This window comes from Boleophthalmus pectinirostris, unplaced genomic scaffold (genome assembly GCF_026225935.1).
Source record: "Boleophthalmus pectinirostris isolate CB_2022bp ecotype Guang Dong unplaced genomic scaffold, ASM2622593v1 HiC_scaffold_17, whole genome shotgun sequence".
In the NCBI taxonomy this organism is placed as follows: Eukaryota; Metazoa; Chordata; class Actinopteri; order Gobiiformes; family Gobiidae; genus Boleophthalmus; species Boleophthalmus pectinirostris.
In genome coordinates, this window is record NW_026571115.1 from 26873337 (window position 1) to 26892558 (window position 19222).

General features: G+C 40.3%; 1 protein-coding gene across 1 annotated transcript in view; it reads left to right on the forward strand.

Annotated features, from left to right (window-relative positions):
- The window catches only part of LOC110160690 (alpha-1,6-mannosylglycoprotein 6-beta-N-acetylglucosaminyltransferase B-like), a 212782-nt gene that overhangs the window by 50951 nt on the left and 142609 nt on the right, over window positions 1–19222 (forward strand). The window contains exons 5-8 of the mRNA XM_020925372.2: window positions 1357–1376; window positions 5331–5384; window positions 9609–9776; window positions 14796–14960. Of these exons, the coding sequence (XP_020781031.2) occupies window positions 1357–1376; window positions 5331–5384; window positions 9609–9776; window positions 14796–14960 (407 nt within the window). The remainder of the gene's footprint in view (window positions 1–1356; window positions 1377–5330; window positions 5385–9608; window positions 9777–14795; window positions 14961–19222) is intronic.

Genomic DNA, 19222 nt, shown 5'->3' on the forward strand with positions numbered 1-19222 from the left:
ACATACCTTGACACATAGGCCACAATACAATATATACTTCGATACATAGGCCATGATACGATACATATCTCGATACAGTGAGCATACGTTTCCATACGATTCAGTCTGATATATTTCAAATCGATTCGATACGGTTCAATTAAATATTAATGGGCAAGTAATGGCTGTGATACTAAAAGTTTTTGTTAAATCACTTCTTGTGCAAAGTTAATAAGTTTTCTTCTTCCCACTCCTTTTTGGGCAAAAAAATTATGATAATAATAATAATAATTAGTTGTTATTTTAATTTCTATTATGATTTCACTTATGTTATATGTTCCATTGTATATGAATGTAAATCTTTACTTGCCCAAAATAAATGCATAAATAAATAAATAAATAAATAAATGAAACACAAACATTTTAATCGGCAAAAATGTGAAAATGTCAAATGTGTCGAGTTTCCTTCCTCTGAACGACCAAAAGCTGTAACAAAATAGTTTAGCAAAATGCACAAAAAAATACTCTTGGTGATATATCGATACAGCAGCCCACGATCGATACTGTACGATGCGATATAACAATATTGCAACGTTATTTCGCTCCCTGTCAAACCAGATGCTTTAAAACAGACCTTTAAAATGATCTAGTTCTGTTTTTCATGTTTTTGAGACAGTAAAACTCAGGTACGGCGCCTTTGACTTACCAACACTGTAATATTTGTGAACAGCACCACCTTTTCTGTGACCAGAATCTCGATTTTTGAAGGTGTACCTCGCATCTCATTGTACTTGCCAATTTGCTCTTCAGTATTTCCACCCAAATGATCCTCAGTTACCCCATTTGTTGCCAGGTTGTGTTGGATTTAATTTAAAAGAGATGAGTACAGACAGCAGGAACAGCGACTTGTGGTTATGATTCTAATCAAAAAAAAGAAAGAAAAAAAGAAAAAAAAAATCCTCCAATTCTTTGTGTGAGATTGTGCTCGATGAGGCCTGGCGCTAAGCCCGTCCACTGGAAATGCGCCCTTAATTAGCCTTCATGTTGTGGGTCTGCAAGGACAAGAGAGTGAGAATAGAAAGAAGAGAAGGGGATGAGAGAGGAAGAGAAAGGAGAGGGGGAAAAAAGGACTGAGAAGAGGAGGTGTAGAGGAAGAAAGAGAGAAGGGAAAGGAGGGGGAGAGGAAGAGAGAAAGTTAGAACACAACAGGCGAGAGGAAGGAAGAAGATGGTAAAAAAAATGGGAGGTGGTGAAGAAGAAGAGAGGGAGAGAGGAGAAGAAGAGAGGGAGAGGAGGAGGAGAGAAGAGGGAGAGAGGATGGATAAAGAGGAGAGGAAAGAGAGAGGCGGGGGAGAGGAAGAGGAGAGAGAGAGAGAGGTAGAAGAGGGAGAAAGGATGTTGAAAGAGGAGAGGAAGAGAGGGGGAGAAGGAGAGAGGATAGGAAAGAGAGAGGGAGAAGGAGAGATGAGAAGAGAGGAGGTGGAGAGGAAAGAGAGAGGAGGGGGAGAGGAAGAGGAGCTAGAGAGGGTAGAGAGGTAGAAGAGCGAGAGAGGATGTTGAAAGAGGAGAGAAAGAGAGGGGGAAAAGTAGAGAGGAGAGGAGAGGAAGAGAGAGGAGGGGGAGAGAATAGAGAGATGGCACAGGGGTAGAGGAGGGAGAGAAGATTGAGAAAGAGGAGAGGGAGAGAGGAGAGGAAAGAGAGAGAAGAAGAGAAGGAGAGTGGAGAGGAGTGGAAAGAGAGAAGGGGGAGAGGAGAGAGAGGGGAGAGGGGTAGAAGACGAAAGAGAAGAGGGAGAGAGGGGGGAGAAAGAGGAGAAGAAGAGAGGAGGTGGAGAAGGAGAGAGGAGAGGAAAGGGGGGGTAGAAGATGGAGAGAGGTTGGAGAAAGAGAGAGAGGGTAGAGAGGTAGAAGAGGAAGAAAGGTTGTTGAAAGAGGAGATGAAGGGGGGGAGGAGAGAGGAGAGGAAAGAGAGAGGAAGGGGAGAGGAGAGAGAGATGGGAGAGGGGTAGAAGAGGGAGAGAGAATGGAGTAAGAGGAGAGGAAGAGAGGAGGTAGAGAGGGAGAGAGGAGAGGAAAGAGAGAGAGGGAGAAGGAGAGATGAGATGAGAAGAGAGGAAAGACAGAGGAGGGGGAGAGGAAAGAGAGAGAGGGGTAGAAGAGGGAGAAAGGATGAGAAAGAGGATAGGAAGAGGGGGTGGAGAAGGAGAGAGGAGATGAGAGGAAAGAGAAAGGAGAGGGAGGGGAGGGGAGGGGAGAGAAGAGGGAGAGAGGAGAGGAAAGAGAGGAGGTGGAGTAGGAGAGAGAAGAGGAAAAAGAGAGGACGGGGAGAGGAGACAGAGGGGGTAGAGGAAGGCGAGAGAAAAGGGAGAGAGGATGGAGAAAGAGGAGAGGAAGAGAGGAGATGGAGAAGGAGAGAGGATAGGAAAGAGAGAGAGGAGAGAGAGAACAGGGAGAGGGTAGAAGAGAGGAGAGAGAGAGAGGGATGAGATGAGAGAAAGAGTAGAGAGGAAGAAGGGGAAAGAGAGCCAAGAGAGAGAAGAATAGTAAGAGTAGAGAAACGTGAGGATGAGAGGTCGATGAAGAAAGCAGAGGGGGAGGGGGAGACGAGTGAAAGAGAGACAAAACAGAGAGAAGGAATAAAAGAGAGGAAGAGAAAACGGCAAGGAGGAGAAGAGGAATGAGTTTTGACGACTGGCACTAATCTGATTGTGATCGGGGATTGGTGGGTTGGCGGCACCAGTGAGGATATATATTATGCAGGAGCTTGTTAGGCGCTTGCTTCTCTCTCTCCCCTAATTTATCTGTGTTTATCCAGACGAGCTAATGCTAATCAATACCTCCCATTTAGGCTCATGGCTAATTAGGAGATGCTAGGGTGTGGAAAATCTAACCTGTTTAGAGCTACAAGTGTTATATAACTCACCAAGACTGCAGTAAATGACCTCATCTAATCCCTTTACACTTAACTACTACAGATATATATCAATAACTGAAATATCGTGATACTTGATAGGGGTGTAACGATATTGGCGATATCCAGTGTTGGGGAGTAACAGATTACATGTACCGGCGTTATGTAATCAGAGTACAAATTATGAGTAACTGTATTCGGTTACAGTGACTGTTTCAGTGAGTGGTAATTGGATTACAGTTACTTTGTTGAAATAAATGGATTACACAGAAGTATTTTCCTGTTTTCATATTTTGGGCTATATCCCTTCTTTTTTTTCCATTTTTTTTTTTTTTTTTTGGTAATTCCACTTGTTGCCAGACATTAAATCAGGTCTAAACCAGGTCTAAAACCAGGTCTAAATCCAGGTCTAAAACCAGGTCTAAATCCAGGTCTAAAACCAGATCTAAAACCAGGTCTAAATCCAGGTCTAAAACCAGGTCTAAACCAGGTCTAAAACCAGGTTTAAACCAGATCTAAACCAGGTCTAAACTAGGTCTAATCTAGGACTAAACCAGGTCTAAAACCAGATCTAAACCAGGACCAAACCAAGAATAAACCACGTCTAAACCAGGACCAAACCAAGACTAAACCACGTCTAAACCAGGACTAAACCAGGACAAAAACCAGGTCTAAACTATGTCTCAAACAGGATTTAACAGGACTAAACCATGCTGTGTGGACGTGTCTCCTCCTCTTCTATCAGTAATATTTTTAATTTGGTTAAGTAAAGTCAGAATATAAAACGATAAAGTGATTTGCATCCATTTTCCACGGTGGACGGCGTTGGGTTTAAACCAGGTGTGTCCAAACTATGGCCCGGGGGCCAAATGCGGCCCTCAGACAAAATTTTCTTGGCCCTCAGGCTTCCAGGAAAACTGGCCCAAATTACTTCATTTGCTTCAATGAAAAATAAGCTTTTTATTGCAAGTTTTTTGAAAATCGACCTTGATAAAGTGAATATTTAATATTTAGTGTGTGGTTTTAAGGATCTTAGCACAAATAAAGACTGATGGCTCATTCTAACGTGTTAAACATGCACATATTTCAATTATTCACTGTACTGAGCACCAGTCTACAGTCCTCGATCAGCCCTCTGCTTTGTCTGTGTTTAGATATGTGGCCCTTCCTGAAAAAAGTTTGGACACCCCTGGTTTAAACGGTTAGTTGCAAAACTGGAGCCGAAATATAAAATGCCGTCGCAGTAAAGTTTTTTTTTTTAATTTCCCGTGAGGACAACTCAAATATACATTGAGTAATAATATGTAATAATGTGTTTAATGCAGCTTTGCGCAGCTTTGTTTATGTTTTACAGAAACAAAACTTAAATCAATGTGTCTCATTTGCATAAACGCTGAAAAAAACAGCTCGCTCCTTGTGCTCTGCTGTTCAGCTTCTGTCTGACTAACTCCACGAGGCTCCTGATTACAGTTTTATTACAATTGTTTACTTGTTACTTGAATTTTGTACTTCAAATTCAAAGGCTTTTCAAGCTGTTCAAAATGTCATTGATATGAATAGGACAATAAATGTACCAAATGACTGGTCAAAGCCTTTTATAATGTCAGTCTTTTTATTATGTAGAATATTAAAATATCATGAGACTACCCACCATATCGTGAGCTTTCCTATGATATTGCAATAAATATCGTACCGTGACGATATCATATGGTGAGACTTGGATATTGTTACACCCCATAGTGATAATGTGTCATTGTGTCATTGTGTCATAAATACATGGTTTTACAGTAGCTTATGAACATAGGGAACTACATGTCCCATGATTCATTTCAGTGTAGACAACATGAAGAGACATGTTTTTTACTTGAATTCTTGGGATTATGACGGTAATAATTCACACCAAAATCTTACCAAGGTATTTTAAATGCAAAAAATTATATCAGCCTCTCCGAAATATCGTAATAAATATCGTACAGTGAGATGTATATCGTGATAATACCGTACCCTGAGATTTGGATTAACTATTAACTACTACTACTATTACTACTACTACTACTACTACTACTACTACTACTACTACTACTACTACTACTACTACTACTATTACTACTACTACTACTACAACAAAAAGCCTTTATTTGTGTTTTTTACCTTGAAAACATCCTTCCGTACTGCGAGCTGGTTTAGACTTAGACAAACTTTATTGATCCACAAGGGAAATTATTTGGACACAGTAGCTCAGACATCACAATAAATATGATAAGAAAAAAATATATAAATGGTAATAATACATTCTAAATAAATAGCAAAAAGAGCAAGAAACAGGTGTCAAATAAGACATAATTATATAAATGTAAATATACAGTAAAAATAAAATAGAAAGCTCACCAATGATTTAAATGCAGTTTTTTTGTCTCCAGATGTTGAAGCTCCAGCGAAGCAGTGTGAGATTCCCAAAGACCCTCTCTTCCCCGACTGCTCCTCCAAAATGGATGTAAGTCTTCTTCCTCCTCCTCCTCTTCCTTCTCCTCCTTCTCCTGCTCTCCTCCTCCTCTTCCTCCTTTGCTTCTCTTCTTCTCCTCCTGCTCTCCTCCTTTTCCTCTTCCTCCTTTTCGTCCTCCTTCTCTCCTTCTCTTTTCCTCCTCCATCTCCTCTTCTTCCTCCTTCTTTTCTTCTCCTCCTCCTGCTCTCCTCTTTTCATCTTTCTTCTCCTCTTTCTCCTTCTCTTCTCCTCCTGCTCTCCTCCTCTTCCTCTTTCTCCTCCTCATCTTCCTTTTCTTCTTCTTCTCCTCCTTCTCTTCTCCTCCTCCTCCTGCTCTCTCCTCCTCTTCCTCCTTCTCTTCTCCTCCTCCTCTCTCCTCCTCTTCCTCCTTTTCTCCTCCTTCTCCCTACTCTGCTTTTCTCCTCCTCTTCCTCCTTCGCTTCTCCTCCTCCTCTTCCTCCTTTGCTTTTCCTCTTCCTCCTTTTCTTCTCCTCCTCCTGCTCTCCTCCTCTTCCTTTTTCTCCTTCTCATCCTCCTTCTCTTCTCCTGCTCCCCCTGCTCTCCTCCTCCTCCTCTTCCTCCTTTTCTTCTCCTCCTCCTCTCCTCCTCTCCTCCTTTGTTTCTCATCTTCCCAATTCTCTTCTCCTCCTGCTCTCCTCCTCCTCTTCCTTCTTCACCTCTCTTCCTCCTCCTGCTCTCCTTCTCTTCCTCTTCTCCGCCTCGTCCTCCTCTTCTCCTCTTCTCCTTCTTCTCCTCTCTCTCCCTTCCTCTCTCCCTCTCCTCCTCCTCTTCCTTCCTCTCCTCTTCCTCCTTCTTCTCCTCCTATCTTTACCCCTTTTATCTCTAACCTTGAGTAAATTCTCTATCTAAACCCGCTCTGTTATCCACAAACATAAACGTCTTCGAATCGAAGGCTAAGAAAAATATAATAGCATTTTTATCGGGACATTGCTTTAAATATGGTCGAATGAGATATTGCTTCATAAAAAAATTCAAACACTATGAAAGCACGTGTCGGTAGAAAGTGAAAAAAAAAAAAAAAAAAGAAACTGGTAGGTGCAAATGAACAAAAGCCAATGTAAAGTAATTGTGCTTGAAGCTGTAGGATGAACGCCTGCAACAATACTCTTTCATATGTTAATGTTATTGTATGTTTATGGATGAGGTCTTTGCGTGTATGTGAAGAAAGCTATACATTTATTATTTTATTTTTGTTGTTTTATGAAGATAGATAAACCAAGTTACAGACCCGTTGAAGTGAACCTATTATGAAAAATCGACTTTTCAACGCTTTTTAATCATGTTACAGTTATTTTCTCTCACGATTTACACATCCGAAGTTGTGTCTGGAAAGATTTGTGATTTAATGGCTTATCTTCGAGACTTAATTTGTTCTCCAGTTATTTTCTTAACCGGTGATGCACATAGGATTCGACATTGGCGATAAACCGGTGTGAGAAAGTATTTTGACCCCCATAGTATATTGTATATTTATTTAATATACTGTATTGTACGGGCTATTAATTGCTCTGGATTGTAAGAAGCACTGTCATTAAATGGTCTATTTTCGAACTTTTTTCACAAATAAACCACACCGGACTTTAAACAAAACACAACAGTTGGATGGGTCAGTTGGACTTTGTTTGGCGCGTTCACGGTGACTCTGGGCTTTGTTCAGTTGTGGCGTGTAGGGAGGGTGCTGTCTGGGACCGCTGGATCGTCGGCGTGTTCGCAGTGACTCAGTTGTTCAGTTGTGGCTCAGAGTGGTACATTGCACTCGCTTTTTCGGTTCGTTCCTCCGTTCTGTTCTTCATCCGAGTGAAGTGATGAGTGTGGCTGAGGGTGTGTTTCGCTGCGCGGTCGCTGTCTGCTCCGTGTGTGTTTGCGTGCGCTGCGGGTGGTGCGGCTTTGTAGTTTACTGAAGTTGTGCTGGGACACCCGAGTGGATTCGTGTATAGGGTGTTCTGGATTTTGGGGCACGCGGTCATTTTTTGATGGGGTTGGAGGCTTAAGAGCGCGTCTAATAGCTTGGAAAATACGGTATTTTAGTATATATTTTAACACAACATGACTAAATTCAAGGTAATTATTCTTACAAACCATTGCCTAAACTGACATTACGATTAAGGATTATCTGAACATAGCAAACTAAAAACCATAACAATGTAAAATACAATAAAAAAGTGACAAGATTGCGTTACATTTACACAAAATATCAAGTCGTTATCCTTCAAAACATTCCTTAAAATACCTTAAAAGAAAGTGAATATGTAGCAGTATACAATAAAAGTAAACTACATGAGAAATAATGATCAGATAAATAACTACTAAAGAAAAAAGTAAGGGGAGTCAAAATCCTATGGGGGGGTCAATTTACTAGAGAGGTATGTTGACCCCGGGGTCAATATGCTATGGGGGTCAAAATACTACCTCACACCGGCTATACAGCTACTGTATAATCTATGATGCTTGTGGATCATTTTGTTATCGTTTCCACATTTTAAATCACAATATTAAAAATCTTAATAATAGAAACATCATCACAACAGAGTTTGCACTTCCAATGGATAGCTGTACCAAAATGACTACACAACTCTGCTGAATCTTATGCTTTTCACAGATTAAGAAAATTTAAATGGAGTATGAAGTAAGTACAGAGCAGTGTACGTGAGGTGGTAGTGGTGAGGTGTGTATGACGCTCTTTTTAGGTGCTCCAAAACATCAATTATTTCAATAAAGCACTTCTTTCTAAACGATTAGATGACAGGATAAGTCTGTGTTAAAATGTAACGCAGAGATAAATTTTTCTTTAAAAGTTCCTCATGCTTGTGTTCTCTGCTACTCTCCCCCCTGAGCCCCTCCCTCCTTACCCCCGTGTGTCAATCAAACCCGCTCATGATTGGCTCATTATCGGCTCATGTTTAGGTAAATCTCATTCAGAACTCGCGTCCTTTTGTTTTGTCCTTTTATGGTGAAATGGAGGTGTTAATGGGGCGTGGCTTGTGTGTGCAGGTTTGTGCTGCAGGCAGTGTTGGGGAGTAACAGATTACATGTACCGGCGTTACATAATCAGAGTACAAATTATGAGTAACTGTATTCGGTTACAGTTACTGTTTCAATGAGTGGTAATTGGATTACAGTTACTTTGTTGAAATAAACAACACGGTGGTATTTTCCTGTTTTTTTTTTTTTTGGTAATTCCACTCATTGTCAGAAACCCAAACAGAAAAGAGCTCTGTAAACGTCTTGTTAATGTTGGTGGTGTCAGTCACACAATTTGTGTCTCGGAAATTCACACATCACTTTGTTTTTAAAGAAGAGGGGGACGGGCGTGTGGTGTGGGGGTGGTATGTGAGGGGTTCGCCGTCCACCCGCTTCTCCTGACATGCTATATAAAAAAATAACAAATATAAAACCACCTACAAGTTAAATGTCAAACCTGAGCTAATGGCAATGGTGAAAACGAACTGCATAGGCTCATGATATCTGCAGTACTGTCCTATAGTGACCTGAGACATGAGGGGACGCGCACACAAACACACTCAAACACACACAAACACACACAAACACACTCAAACACACACAAACACCCACCTTCATGATCATCATAAACGTCTCCTTCCGTACTGTGTGGACATCGCTGTCCTCCCGTGCGGGGGATGTGGTTGCTGCAGTCATGTAATTTTAAAAAGCACGACAATATCAAGTAATCCAAAGTATTCAGATTACGTTACTCACTTTAAGTAATTTAATGGATTCTGTTAAAAACTACATTTTGGGGTATGTAATCTGTAATCTGTAGGGGAATACTTTTTAAAAGTAACCTTCCCAACACTGGCTGCAGGTGTGATCTATGAAGAGGAAAGTGCAAGAGGGAGGGCTGCAGAGGGTTTTATAAAAAAATCACAATATTTTTTCATATACTGTATGTGAAATTTGTGTATTGTCTGTTTGAAACTTTTTAAAGTAGATTTTGACACACTCTTTTATAAATGAGGACCCAGTTCTGTGGAAAAGTGACCTTGCTCAGAATGTTTTTTAAGACATTTTTGAGCAAATAAAACATGAAAATGTAATGGAAAAAAAGCTATAACATCTCCATGGAAACAAGCAGGTGGCAGACTCTCCATCAGAAAAGTTGCATACTTATATTGTGAAGTATGTAAAAATTAAAAAAAGCTCTATTTGAACAAAAATGCCAGTAGCACCTTTATAATTGTGTTTTTTTTCTTGCAGTGGATGCGCTCTCGCTGGACGTCTGACCCGTGCTATGCCTTCTACGGGGTGGATGGATCAGACTGCTCCTTCCTCGTATACCTGAGTGAGGTGGAGTGGTTCTGCCCGCCGCTGCCTGGGAGGAACGGGAGCATCCTGCCCACCCCGGAGCCCCGGCCCAAAGAAAAGGTACTACAGGTTTATAGAGAGGTGGATGAGAGGAGAGAGTAGAGGAGACGGGAAGAGAAAGAGAAGGTAAACATTAGATAATGATTATACAAAGTAGTGTTCATAAATGACAAAATATATATACGAGCAAATCTGTTTTATTTCTCATAATTTATCTTAAAAAATATATAGTATATATCAAAGTCCGATCTTTTTTTTTTACTTAAAGACGAACTTGTGTAACATGTTTCTTGTTACCTGAAATGTTACTCAGTATCATTAAAGACGACATCATGTGCATATACAGAAGTTATACTCTGTGATACCTGTGGATCATTTGGACATTTAAAATTCCAATATTGATCTAAAACAAATGAACAAGTGGAAAAGTCAGCTGATTTCTGAGTTGTAAAATTGCGTGTCCCAGTGGGAGCCGATTCCCGCCCCTTTATGGTACATGCTTCACTTAAGTGCTCTTAAAGTTAATTTGTTTTGCTGTCATCTCGAAGATCTGGTCTAGGTGGATCACACAGACTTTGGCCACAACTTTCCGATGAGAAGATTAGCACATTTCTGCAGTATACTGTATTATCCACACTGTAGGGCGCTCTGGATTATAAGGCGCATTAAACGAAACACAACAGTTAGATAAGTCAGTCAAACTTTATTTAATGCGTTCACAATAACTCTCAACTTTGTTCAGTTGTAACGCGTATAAAAAATACTAAATTGTTAGCGTATTCACAATAACTCTTAATTGTTCAAACACTTGGGCGATTACGGTGTCCAGCACGCCCGCATCCCTCTCGTCATTATCCGAGTCAGTGTCGTTACTGTTCCCTGGCAGTTCAGTGATGATTCTGGTTTTGGTGAAAGCTCGGGCCACGGTTGATACTGATCCTTAGCCCAGGCGTCCACGATCCATTTGGCAGATCGTGGCGTAAGTCGTTTGGTGCTGTCTCCCTGTCTTGGTGAATGTGTGTTCACCTTCTCTCATCCACTGCTCCCACGCAGCTCGCACTTTCACTTTATAATAGCCTTGAGTTTAAAGTCGGTGTTGTAAGTGTGTCTCTTGACAGGTGACATTTTGATATTAAAAGGAATCACAGTATGTATTACTACTGTGTATTACTCTTGTATTATGTATTGATGCTCCTGACTACGGTTGCCGTAATGGTGCAAGTGGTGCAGCTTTGTAGTTTACTAAAGTCGTACTAAGACACACGAATAAATTCATATATAAGGTGCTCTGGATTATAAGGTGCACAGATTGTTTTTTGATGAAATTAAAGGCTTTTAAGTGCACCCTATAGTGCGGAAAATACGGTACCATAGGCTCTAAAACTCCTACAATGAACTGACCATGGTCATGAATATTCACTGTATTGAAAAAACGGTTCATCTTGACTGAATGAATCACTCTGTGGACATTCCAAGCACATAAATTACATCTACATGGAGACAAACAGTTTATGGGCTCCCTCCAGAAAAGTTAAATATTGGACAAGGGACAGTTTGTTCCAAAAGAGAAAGGAGAGGTTTAACAGCATATTTAAAGAAAAAGTATCATAACTAACCTTTAACAGAATACTTTTAGCGGCAGGCTGTATTGACAGATCGTATTTATTGTGAGAGACTAACAGACTTTCACTTATATATATGCACAGGTCAGTCCAGTTGATCAGTGACCTCAGGGAGAATGTAACTCTAAACCCGCCTCAGTCTGTCTGCTGCTGTTTCATTTCCTCTGTCTGCTGGACATATATTTGACGCTTTCTAGTTCTCATATTTTGTTCATTTTAATGAAATCTTTTGTCTATTTTGATAACTAGATGAGATATACGATAAGATAAGATAAGCCCACAGTCCCTCAGTGGGGAAATTAAAGTGTTCTAGATACATTTTGAAAGTGAATTGTCTCTTGTCTGATGAAATAACAAAAACAAAGCTCGAAATTACCCTTGTAACAACTACTGAAGACTTAACAATAGACATAAAAACTAACAACACTGTTCCAGCAGAGTAAAACTGTAAGGCTACAAAACAAAATACATTCTGCTCTTGCTTCTCCACAGATCTAACCTGTAACTTCAACGAATAATGTCATACTATTGAACATTCCAGGTAAAGCAGTACCAGCTCCACAGAGACAAGCAAGTGGCAAATACTCCACCAGAAAACTGTAACTTTTTTGATACCACAGTAGTACCTTTTAAGTCTTTGTAAGAAGTGATCCACAACAAGACTAGCACTGAGTCTTGCTTCTGTCCTGTGACGAAACCACTGTGATTATAGTGCAGAACCTGTTTCTCCTCTTCTCCTATGCATTTACTGTACAGCCTCATTCTAATTGCAAGCTTCTATTCACTCTAATCCCACAGGGTCCCTTGGGTGCTCTGCGTAGTGCTGTGCTATACGGGAGTTGTGCTTGAGAGCAATAATTCACCTGCATAGTGAGATGGTTGCATATTGATCAAGTCCCTGATTCTGGTCTAGTTTTAGCAGAGTGTGCATTACAGATAGTTGGGTCACTGGATACTCGGAGCAGTGCTGTGATTATGAGGGCCTGTATATGAGAGGCACGCATGAAAATATAAACAGGCAGGACCCCCTCAGGTGCAAAGACTGGCCTCGAGGCTTTTTATAAGTGTATGGGAGACCAGCTCTCTCACTTACGATTATAGCTACACTATTTTATTTATTTATTTGTATTTATCAACAGTATTTTTGTATTATCTTTTTATTTTTTAATGTATTGTGATTTATAAAACCCTCCGCAGCGCTCCCTCACGAGCTATCCTCTTTAGAGATCACACCTGCAGCACAAACCTGCGCACGTGATCCCACCTCATGCCACGCCCCTTTAATGCAACAGACTTATCCTGTTCATGAAACATTTAAGAGGGAGTGCTCTATTGAAACCATAGACTGTATAAAAGAAGTTGACTAAGCGAGTGTGACGTCACCCATCGTGTTCAGCGCCGCTCAATTCCGGGGCCAGGCTTTATTTTATGAACAGGATTTTTTGGCAGACAAAATAGCAAAAAAAAAAAAAAATCTGGATCACGTAGAGCGGAACAATACAAACATTTTAAGACCAAAATGACGAGGCTCATGCAACAGTTACAGAGAGAGGCAGACAAGATCCTAATGTAAGACAAGTGGAGCCAGGGTCAGAAGGAGCTGGTGGAGCCTCCTGGAGATCTTCCTATTTGACACATTGCGGCTAGTGCTGTAGCGATGTCCACTCATGGGGCTGTGTGAGTGACTGCAGCGTCTTTTGTCTGCATGTTTCTTCTGTGGGTCAGATGTAGGAGAGGGTCAGACGTATGGGTCAGCTGTAGAGGGTCAGACGTGTGGGTCAGATGTAGAGGGTCAGACGTGTGGATCAGATGTAGAGGGTCAGATGTATGGGTCAGATGTAGAGGGGTCAGATGTAGAGGGTCAGACATGTGGGTCAGATGTATGGGTCAGATGTAGAGGGTCAGACGTGCGGGTCAGATGTATGGGTCAGATGTAGAGGGTCAGACATGTGGGTCAGATGTATGGGTCAGATGTAGAGGGTCAGACGTGCAGAGGGTCAGATGTAGAGGGTCAGATGTAGAGGGTCAGACGTGCGGGTCAGATGTAGAGGGTCAGATGTATGGGTCAGATGTAGAGGGTCAGACGTGTGGGTCAGATGTAGAGGGTCAGACGTGTGGGTCAGATGTAGAGGGTCAGACGTGTGGGTCAGATGTAGAGGGTCAGATGTATGGGTCAGATGTAGAGGGTCAGACGTGTGGGTCAGATGTAGAGGGTCAGATGTATGGGTCAGATGTAGAGGGTCAGACGTGTGGGTCAGATGTAGAGTGTCAGAGGGTCAGATGTATGGGTCAGATGTAGAGGGTCAGACGTGTGGGTCAGACGTGCAGATGGTCAGATGTAGAGGGTCAGACGTGTGGGTCAGATGTAGAGGGTCAGATGTGGGTCAGATGTAGAGGGTCAGACGTGTGGGTCAGACGTGCGGGTCAGATGTAGAGAGGGTCAGATGTAGGGTCAGATGTAGAGGGTCAGACGTGTGGGTCAGATGTAGAGGGTCAGATGTATGGGTCAGATGTAGAGGGTCAGACGTGTGGGTCAGACGTGCGGGTCAGATGTGTGGGTCAGACGTGTGGGTCAGATGTAGAGGGTCAGACTCTCTCCCCTCTCTGCTTCTTGCTGCTCTCTTTGCCATGTTTCTGAAAAATGTCAGCCCCAGACATTGCGTGGATGCAAAGAATTTTTCACATTCATTGTTTTTTTACAAATACCAACTTTGACGTGACATGTTGTGCACACACAGTTCTGAGCTTGTTTTGTGAGTATGGAATAATGTAAATGAGGCCCCAGGCCAGTAGGGCTGACAGATAAGGGAAAAATACCTAACTGCAGTTTTTCTGCCAAGCATTGTGATTTAGGATTCTATTCAAAGTTCACATTTCAAATGTATTCAGAAGAAGTGGCAAAAACACTGATATGAACTTACAAATACAAGAATCACGTTTCAGATTATAAACTACCGGGTCTGCAGTTTTTATGCAGAATAAGACAGAAGATTTTGTTTTTGTGGAGGAAATAGTGGTCTCTCAAAAATTGCAGCCTTTGTGATTTGCTAATTGAATCCATTCAAATGGCAATTTATGATTGATTTCAAATAACCTTACCCAATCAAAATTAATCACAAGCTCAGATTCAATTGTATTAATAACTGCCATTTAGGACAGTTGAGTAGACACATTTCACCCTACAAATTATAAACACTGTTTTGTTTTGTTTCATTCACACATGTTTAATACACACACCCTAAATATTTCTTCTCTCAAATAAAAAAGTTCCACCTTGTGATGTCATGTGCTCATGTGTCATGTAGTGGTAGATAACATCTACGTTTTACTTTTAGTTTGCTGTTGAACTCCCTTAATATGCATAAATAATAAACACAACTCCAAGTCTATTTGTGAAAAGGAAACATTATAAGATAGATCATAACATAGCTTTATCTTTTTCTTTTCCTCCTCTCAGGCTGAGTTCCAGTTTGACGTGGGACCTCTTCTGGAGCAGGTGGGCACCAAGAAGGAATCTCAGAACTTCATGAAGAGGAGAATGCGCATGCTGGCTGCACAGTGGGCTTCAGCTGCTCGACGACTCCATGAGAAACTCCGCCAACAGTGGAGAGAACGAAAGAGGGTAAAGAACTTAAACCTGACAAAACTATCCCTGCTCTAATAAAAAATACATATATATCATTTTGAATACCTAATCCATTCTGAGCATTCTAATTATTCACCACAATGAGTTTATAAGCAGAGCAGAGTTTTGCCATCACAACATTACTAACAACAACTAGCATGCTAACCGAGATTATACATTTTTGTTGCAGAAGCACACAGTCTCTTTTTGACCATCAGAGCTGCTTTAACAACATATATTTGACGGAGTAGAAGCGATTTTGCTCAAGTCCATGGGAAAAAATAAATAAATAAGGATACACTGATACTGAAAAAGTTGCTGGATCAGATATCGACTTCCAAATATCCAAGTTTGGCATAAAAATTGATGTAATAAGACTGGTCACAAATGGCCTAGAAAAACTTTTGAACTTGTAAACGGAGTTGGTCTGTAGTTGCTTGAGAGATAAATAACATAACTGAATTGGTTTTGTCTTATTCTACTTTTGTTTAAAGGAAATAAATGCTGTTTTCAGTCTGGCACGGGTTGATATCGGGTATCGGCTGAAAGCTTTAGTATCGAAATCGGTATCGGAACTGAAAAAGCTTGATTGGTACATCCATTTAAAACTGTGTATAGCCTCTAATAGAAGTATAATCACGTCAGAGATTCAGTCATTTCTAATTATGGATCACTCAGAGCTTGTGCATGTTTGAGTAATTTATTTTATTTAAATTATTGATTTTAAGGATTGAGTGCTCTAAAAATATTTCTTTTCACAACTATCAGCTTCTGTCGTTATTTCAGACGTGTCAAACTCAGGTCCGCGGGCCAAATTTAGCCCGCGACATAACTATATTTAGCCCGGGAGATTATATCAAATGTCTATTAAAGTTGACCCGCCGGCTACAGATCGACTATAGAGACATTATTTATTTAAAATGTTGTTATTATTTTATATTTTGCTTGTTCTGGATTCAGTCTTTAAGCGAAACTATTATTAAACATTTATTTTAATAAGAAAAGGTTTAACATTACATGTCTCGAAAGAAGAGAAAACATGCAGATGTTGTTGAAATTTTTCAATAAATATTTAGTTTGGCATATGACTTAGTCCCAATTTTTTATTTTGTCCCTCTGTGAATTTGAGTTTGACACCCCTGCACTATATCTTTGTACTTGTGTTATCCTTATTCCTGCGTTAAATTATTTGAAAAATTTATACTCTGTAATCCTATGAATGTGACTTTTTTAGTATCGATACCTGTACCCAAATGAGTTTCAAATTTCGAGTCTAATTTTAGCATCAGAGTTTCAATACTTTTTACAACCCTTGTACCTACACTGCATACAAGTATAAAAACACAACTGAAGCACGTTTAAAAAAGTAAAACTGGCTGCAGAAAGCTATGGGCCCCTCCAAAAGCCGGTTTCATCTCCACTGGTTTGATAGGCCTCCCTGTTTTTTGAAAGCACAGGATGTTTTGGGATCAGACGCTGTAGTTGTTGCTTTTATGTTAGCGAATCCGCCGTGACATTTTGTTGGACTTACTCTTTGGCTGTTCCTCTCCTCTTCCTCTCAGCGTGGTGCACGGTTTGTTCCCACATAAGCAGATAATGATAGGGCTAACTCTGAGAAGCCATCGATTATACCTTGGCGGATGACATTTACAGGGACATTTTCGCAAAGTGCCTAGTAGTCCGCTTATTTCCAACAGGATTTTCCAGGCCACATGCGTCGAATAGCTAATTTTTCAACGATCAATATTATGCAATGAGTTTGTAATCATGTTACAATGTAATTACTGTAGTTAAAGACCCAGAACATCTCTTAATGTGTGAACCTTTATTCATATGAAGCTGTTGAACTGTTCCTTGTTGAATAGATACATTGCAACACAAAATTTTCATCAAATTTTGTTAAAAAATATATATAATTTCCTTCTGTACGCTGGTATTGGTTAATATTCTTAACGACAGATACTTAAAGCCTTAGTATCAATATCGGTACTGGACCTGAAAAAGCTGGATCGGTGCATCCCTCATTATGTTTGGTAATATCACTTAATTGGGATCCTGCCTGTTTATTTAGACATGTCTTGCTCAAAAGCTCAAAACACTCTGTTCCATTAAGCGATGTCATGAGGTGTTCCCGCCTACTCCAGGAAGTGCTTTTGTGGTTTTTTTTTACTTCTTTTTACAAAGGTTACAGGCATTTCCCCTTTATGGAAGCCAGGAGGGCTTATACCAAACGCAAACGCAACAAATACAAACACGACAACACAACAAAAAGCCACAATAGAAGTGATTGCAGGACTCTATTTTCCGATGGACCAAGCGACACTCAGACAGTGACATTGATTCTGGCCACAAAACAATAAATTACTTTTACTTACGTTTCCAACTTCGTTCACTTCTCCGTTCCTTTACTTTTCACATTCTCTAGGCGGAAAATAGAGTCCTGCGGTAACTTCCGTTGTGGCTTTTTATTGTGTTGTGGTGTTTGTATTCGTGTTGTGGCGTTTTCATTTGTGTTATAGTGTTTGTATTTGTGTTGTGGTGTTTGTATTTGTGTTGTGGTGTTTGTATTTGTGCTGTTTGTATTTGTGTTGTGGTGTTTGTATTTGTGCTGTGGTGTTTGTATTCGTGTTGTGGCGTTTGTATTTGTTGCGGCATTTGGATTAAAATAGAGTCCCGTCGTCACTTCAATTGCGGCTTTTTTTGGTTTACTTTGGCTTTTTTTCGTGTTGTCGCCTTTGTATTTGTTGCACCGTTTGCGTTTGTTGTCAGCCCTCCTGGCTTCCATTCCCCTTCGTACCAGATGCTCACTTTGTACCTTTAACCATTTTTATCTAGTTAAGCAGCAATGGCTAACCACTAGGGATGTAACGATATCCAAATCTCACGGTATAATATTTTCACAATATATATCTCACGGTACGATATTCATTGCGAATATTTTGTGGAGGCTAACAAAAATGTGAATATGTTACTTTTTCATCTTAAAATGCCTTAACAAGACTTAATTCAAAGACTGCTATTTCTTTTTGTAGTTTGTGCCAAAATGGAGCAAAGGATCATGGTCGATGTAGTTCTCTTTGTTTTGTTTTTAGTTATTGCTGCATCATAACAATGAATTTAAGCAAAGAAACTTGTGATTCGATATATTGTGACGGCCATCGATAGTATTGAGAGACTTTTGATGGTGCGATATCACAATATTTCATCCTTACTAAACACCATGCTAGCGAAATGTCGAAAATGACACGAACACGATTTGTTCTGAATTTTGAGAAGCAATGGTATGATGGTCACTTGCAATTTCTTGCTATTTCTGAATGAATACAAAGCTCGGTGTGGGGTAGTCGGCCACCTTAAACAAAAATCGTATTAAAATATCAGCTTACTTGGTGACAACATGCAGGAGGACACGATGTGTGATTATTTTGTCTTTTTATTTGAAACCCAAACCCTAAAACTAATAAAACAATGCGTATTAGATAAGAAAGGTTCAGCTAAATATAAGTGGGCACCATGTACAAAAAAACACATTTCTCAAACATTGTGAAATCTGAATAATAGAACCTTTTGTGGTTTGAGCATTGCGACCATAGGTTTCAGGCAAATACTTCCTTCCAGGTATGAAGGATTTTGTGAGGATTCAATATGTTGATTTGAATTGTGGTATTGCTATATCAGAGGATTGTTGCTATGCCAAATCCTTCAAATCAGGAAAGGATCCATACATCTGAAACCCCTGAATAGATCCTTCCTGCGTTTGTGAACAGAATAACTCCTTTGTAAAGGCTGGTACTGCTCCATCCGTACATAAGCTCGAATGCGTTCTCAATAGAATAGTTAACTAGGACTGCTTTGGCACCTGACACCAAAGAAGAAAATATTAAATCATGTAGAAGTGTTAAAGGCCTCATATTACGCTATTTTCTGATCCATGTTATAATGGTGTTTCTTCATCATTAACATACCTGGAGTTATGTTTTGTTTCATTCACACCTCTTTAACCCAAAATCCTGCATATTTATGGTGAGTTCACACTGTTCCACCTTGTGATGTCAAGTGATAATACAGGAAATGCTCTACTGTGTGTTTTTTTTTTAACTCCGTATACCTTCACTAGAATCATTTGGATGATTTCAGCCCTAGAATTGCCCATTTCCATCCATCCACCCATCCATTTTCTTCCGCTTATCTGGGGCTGGGTCGCGTGGGCAGCACTCTAAGCAGGGACTCCCAGGACTTCCTTCACCCTATACACTTCC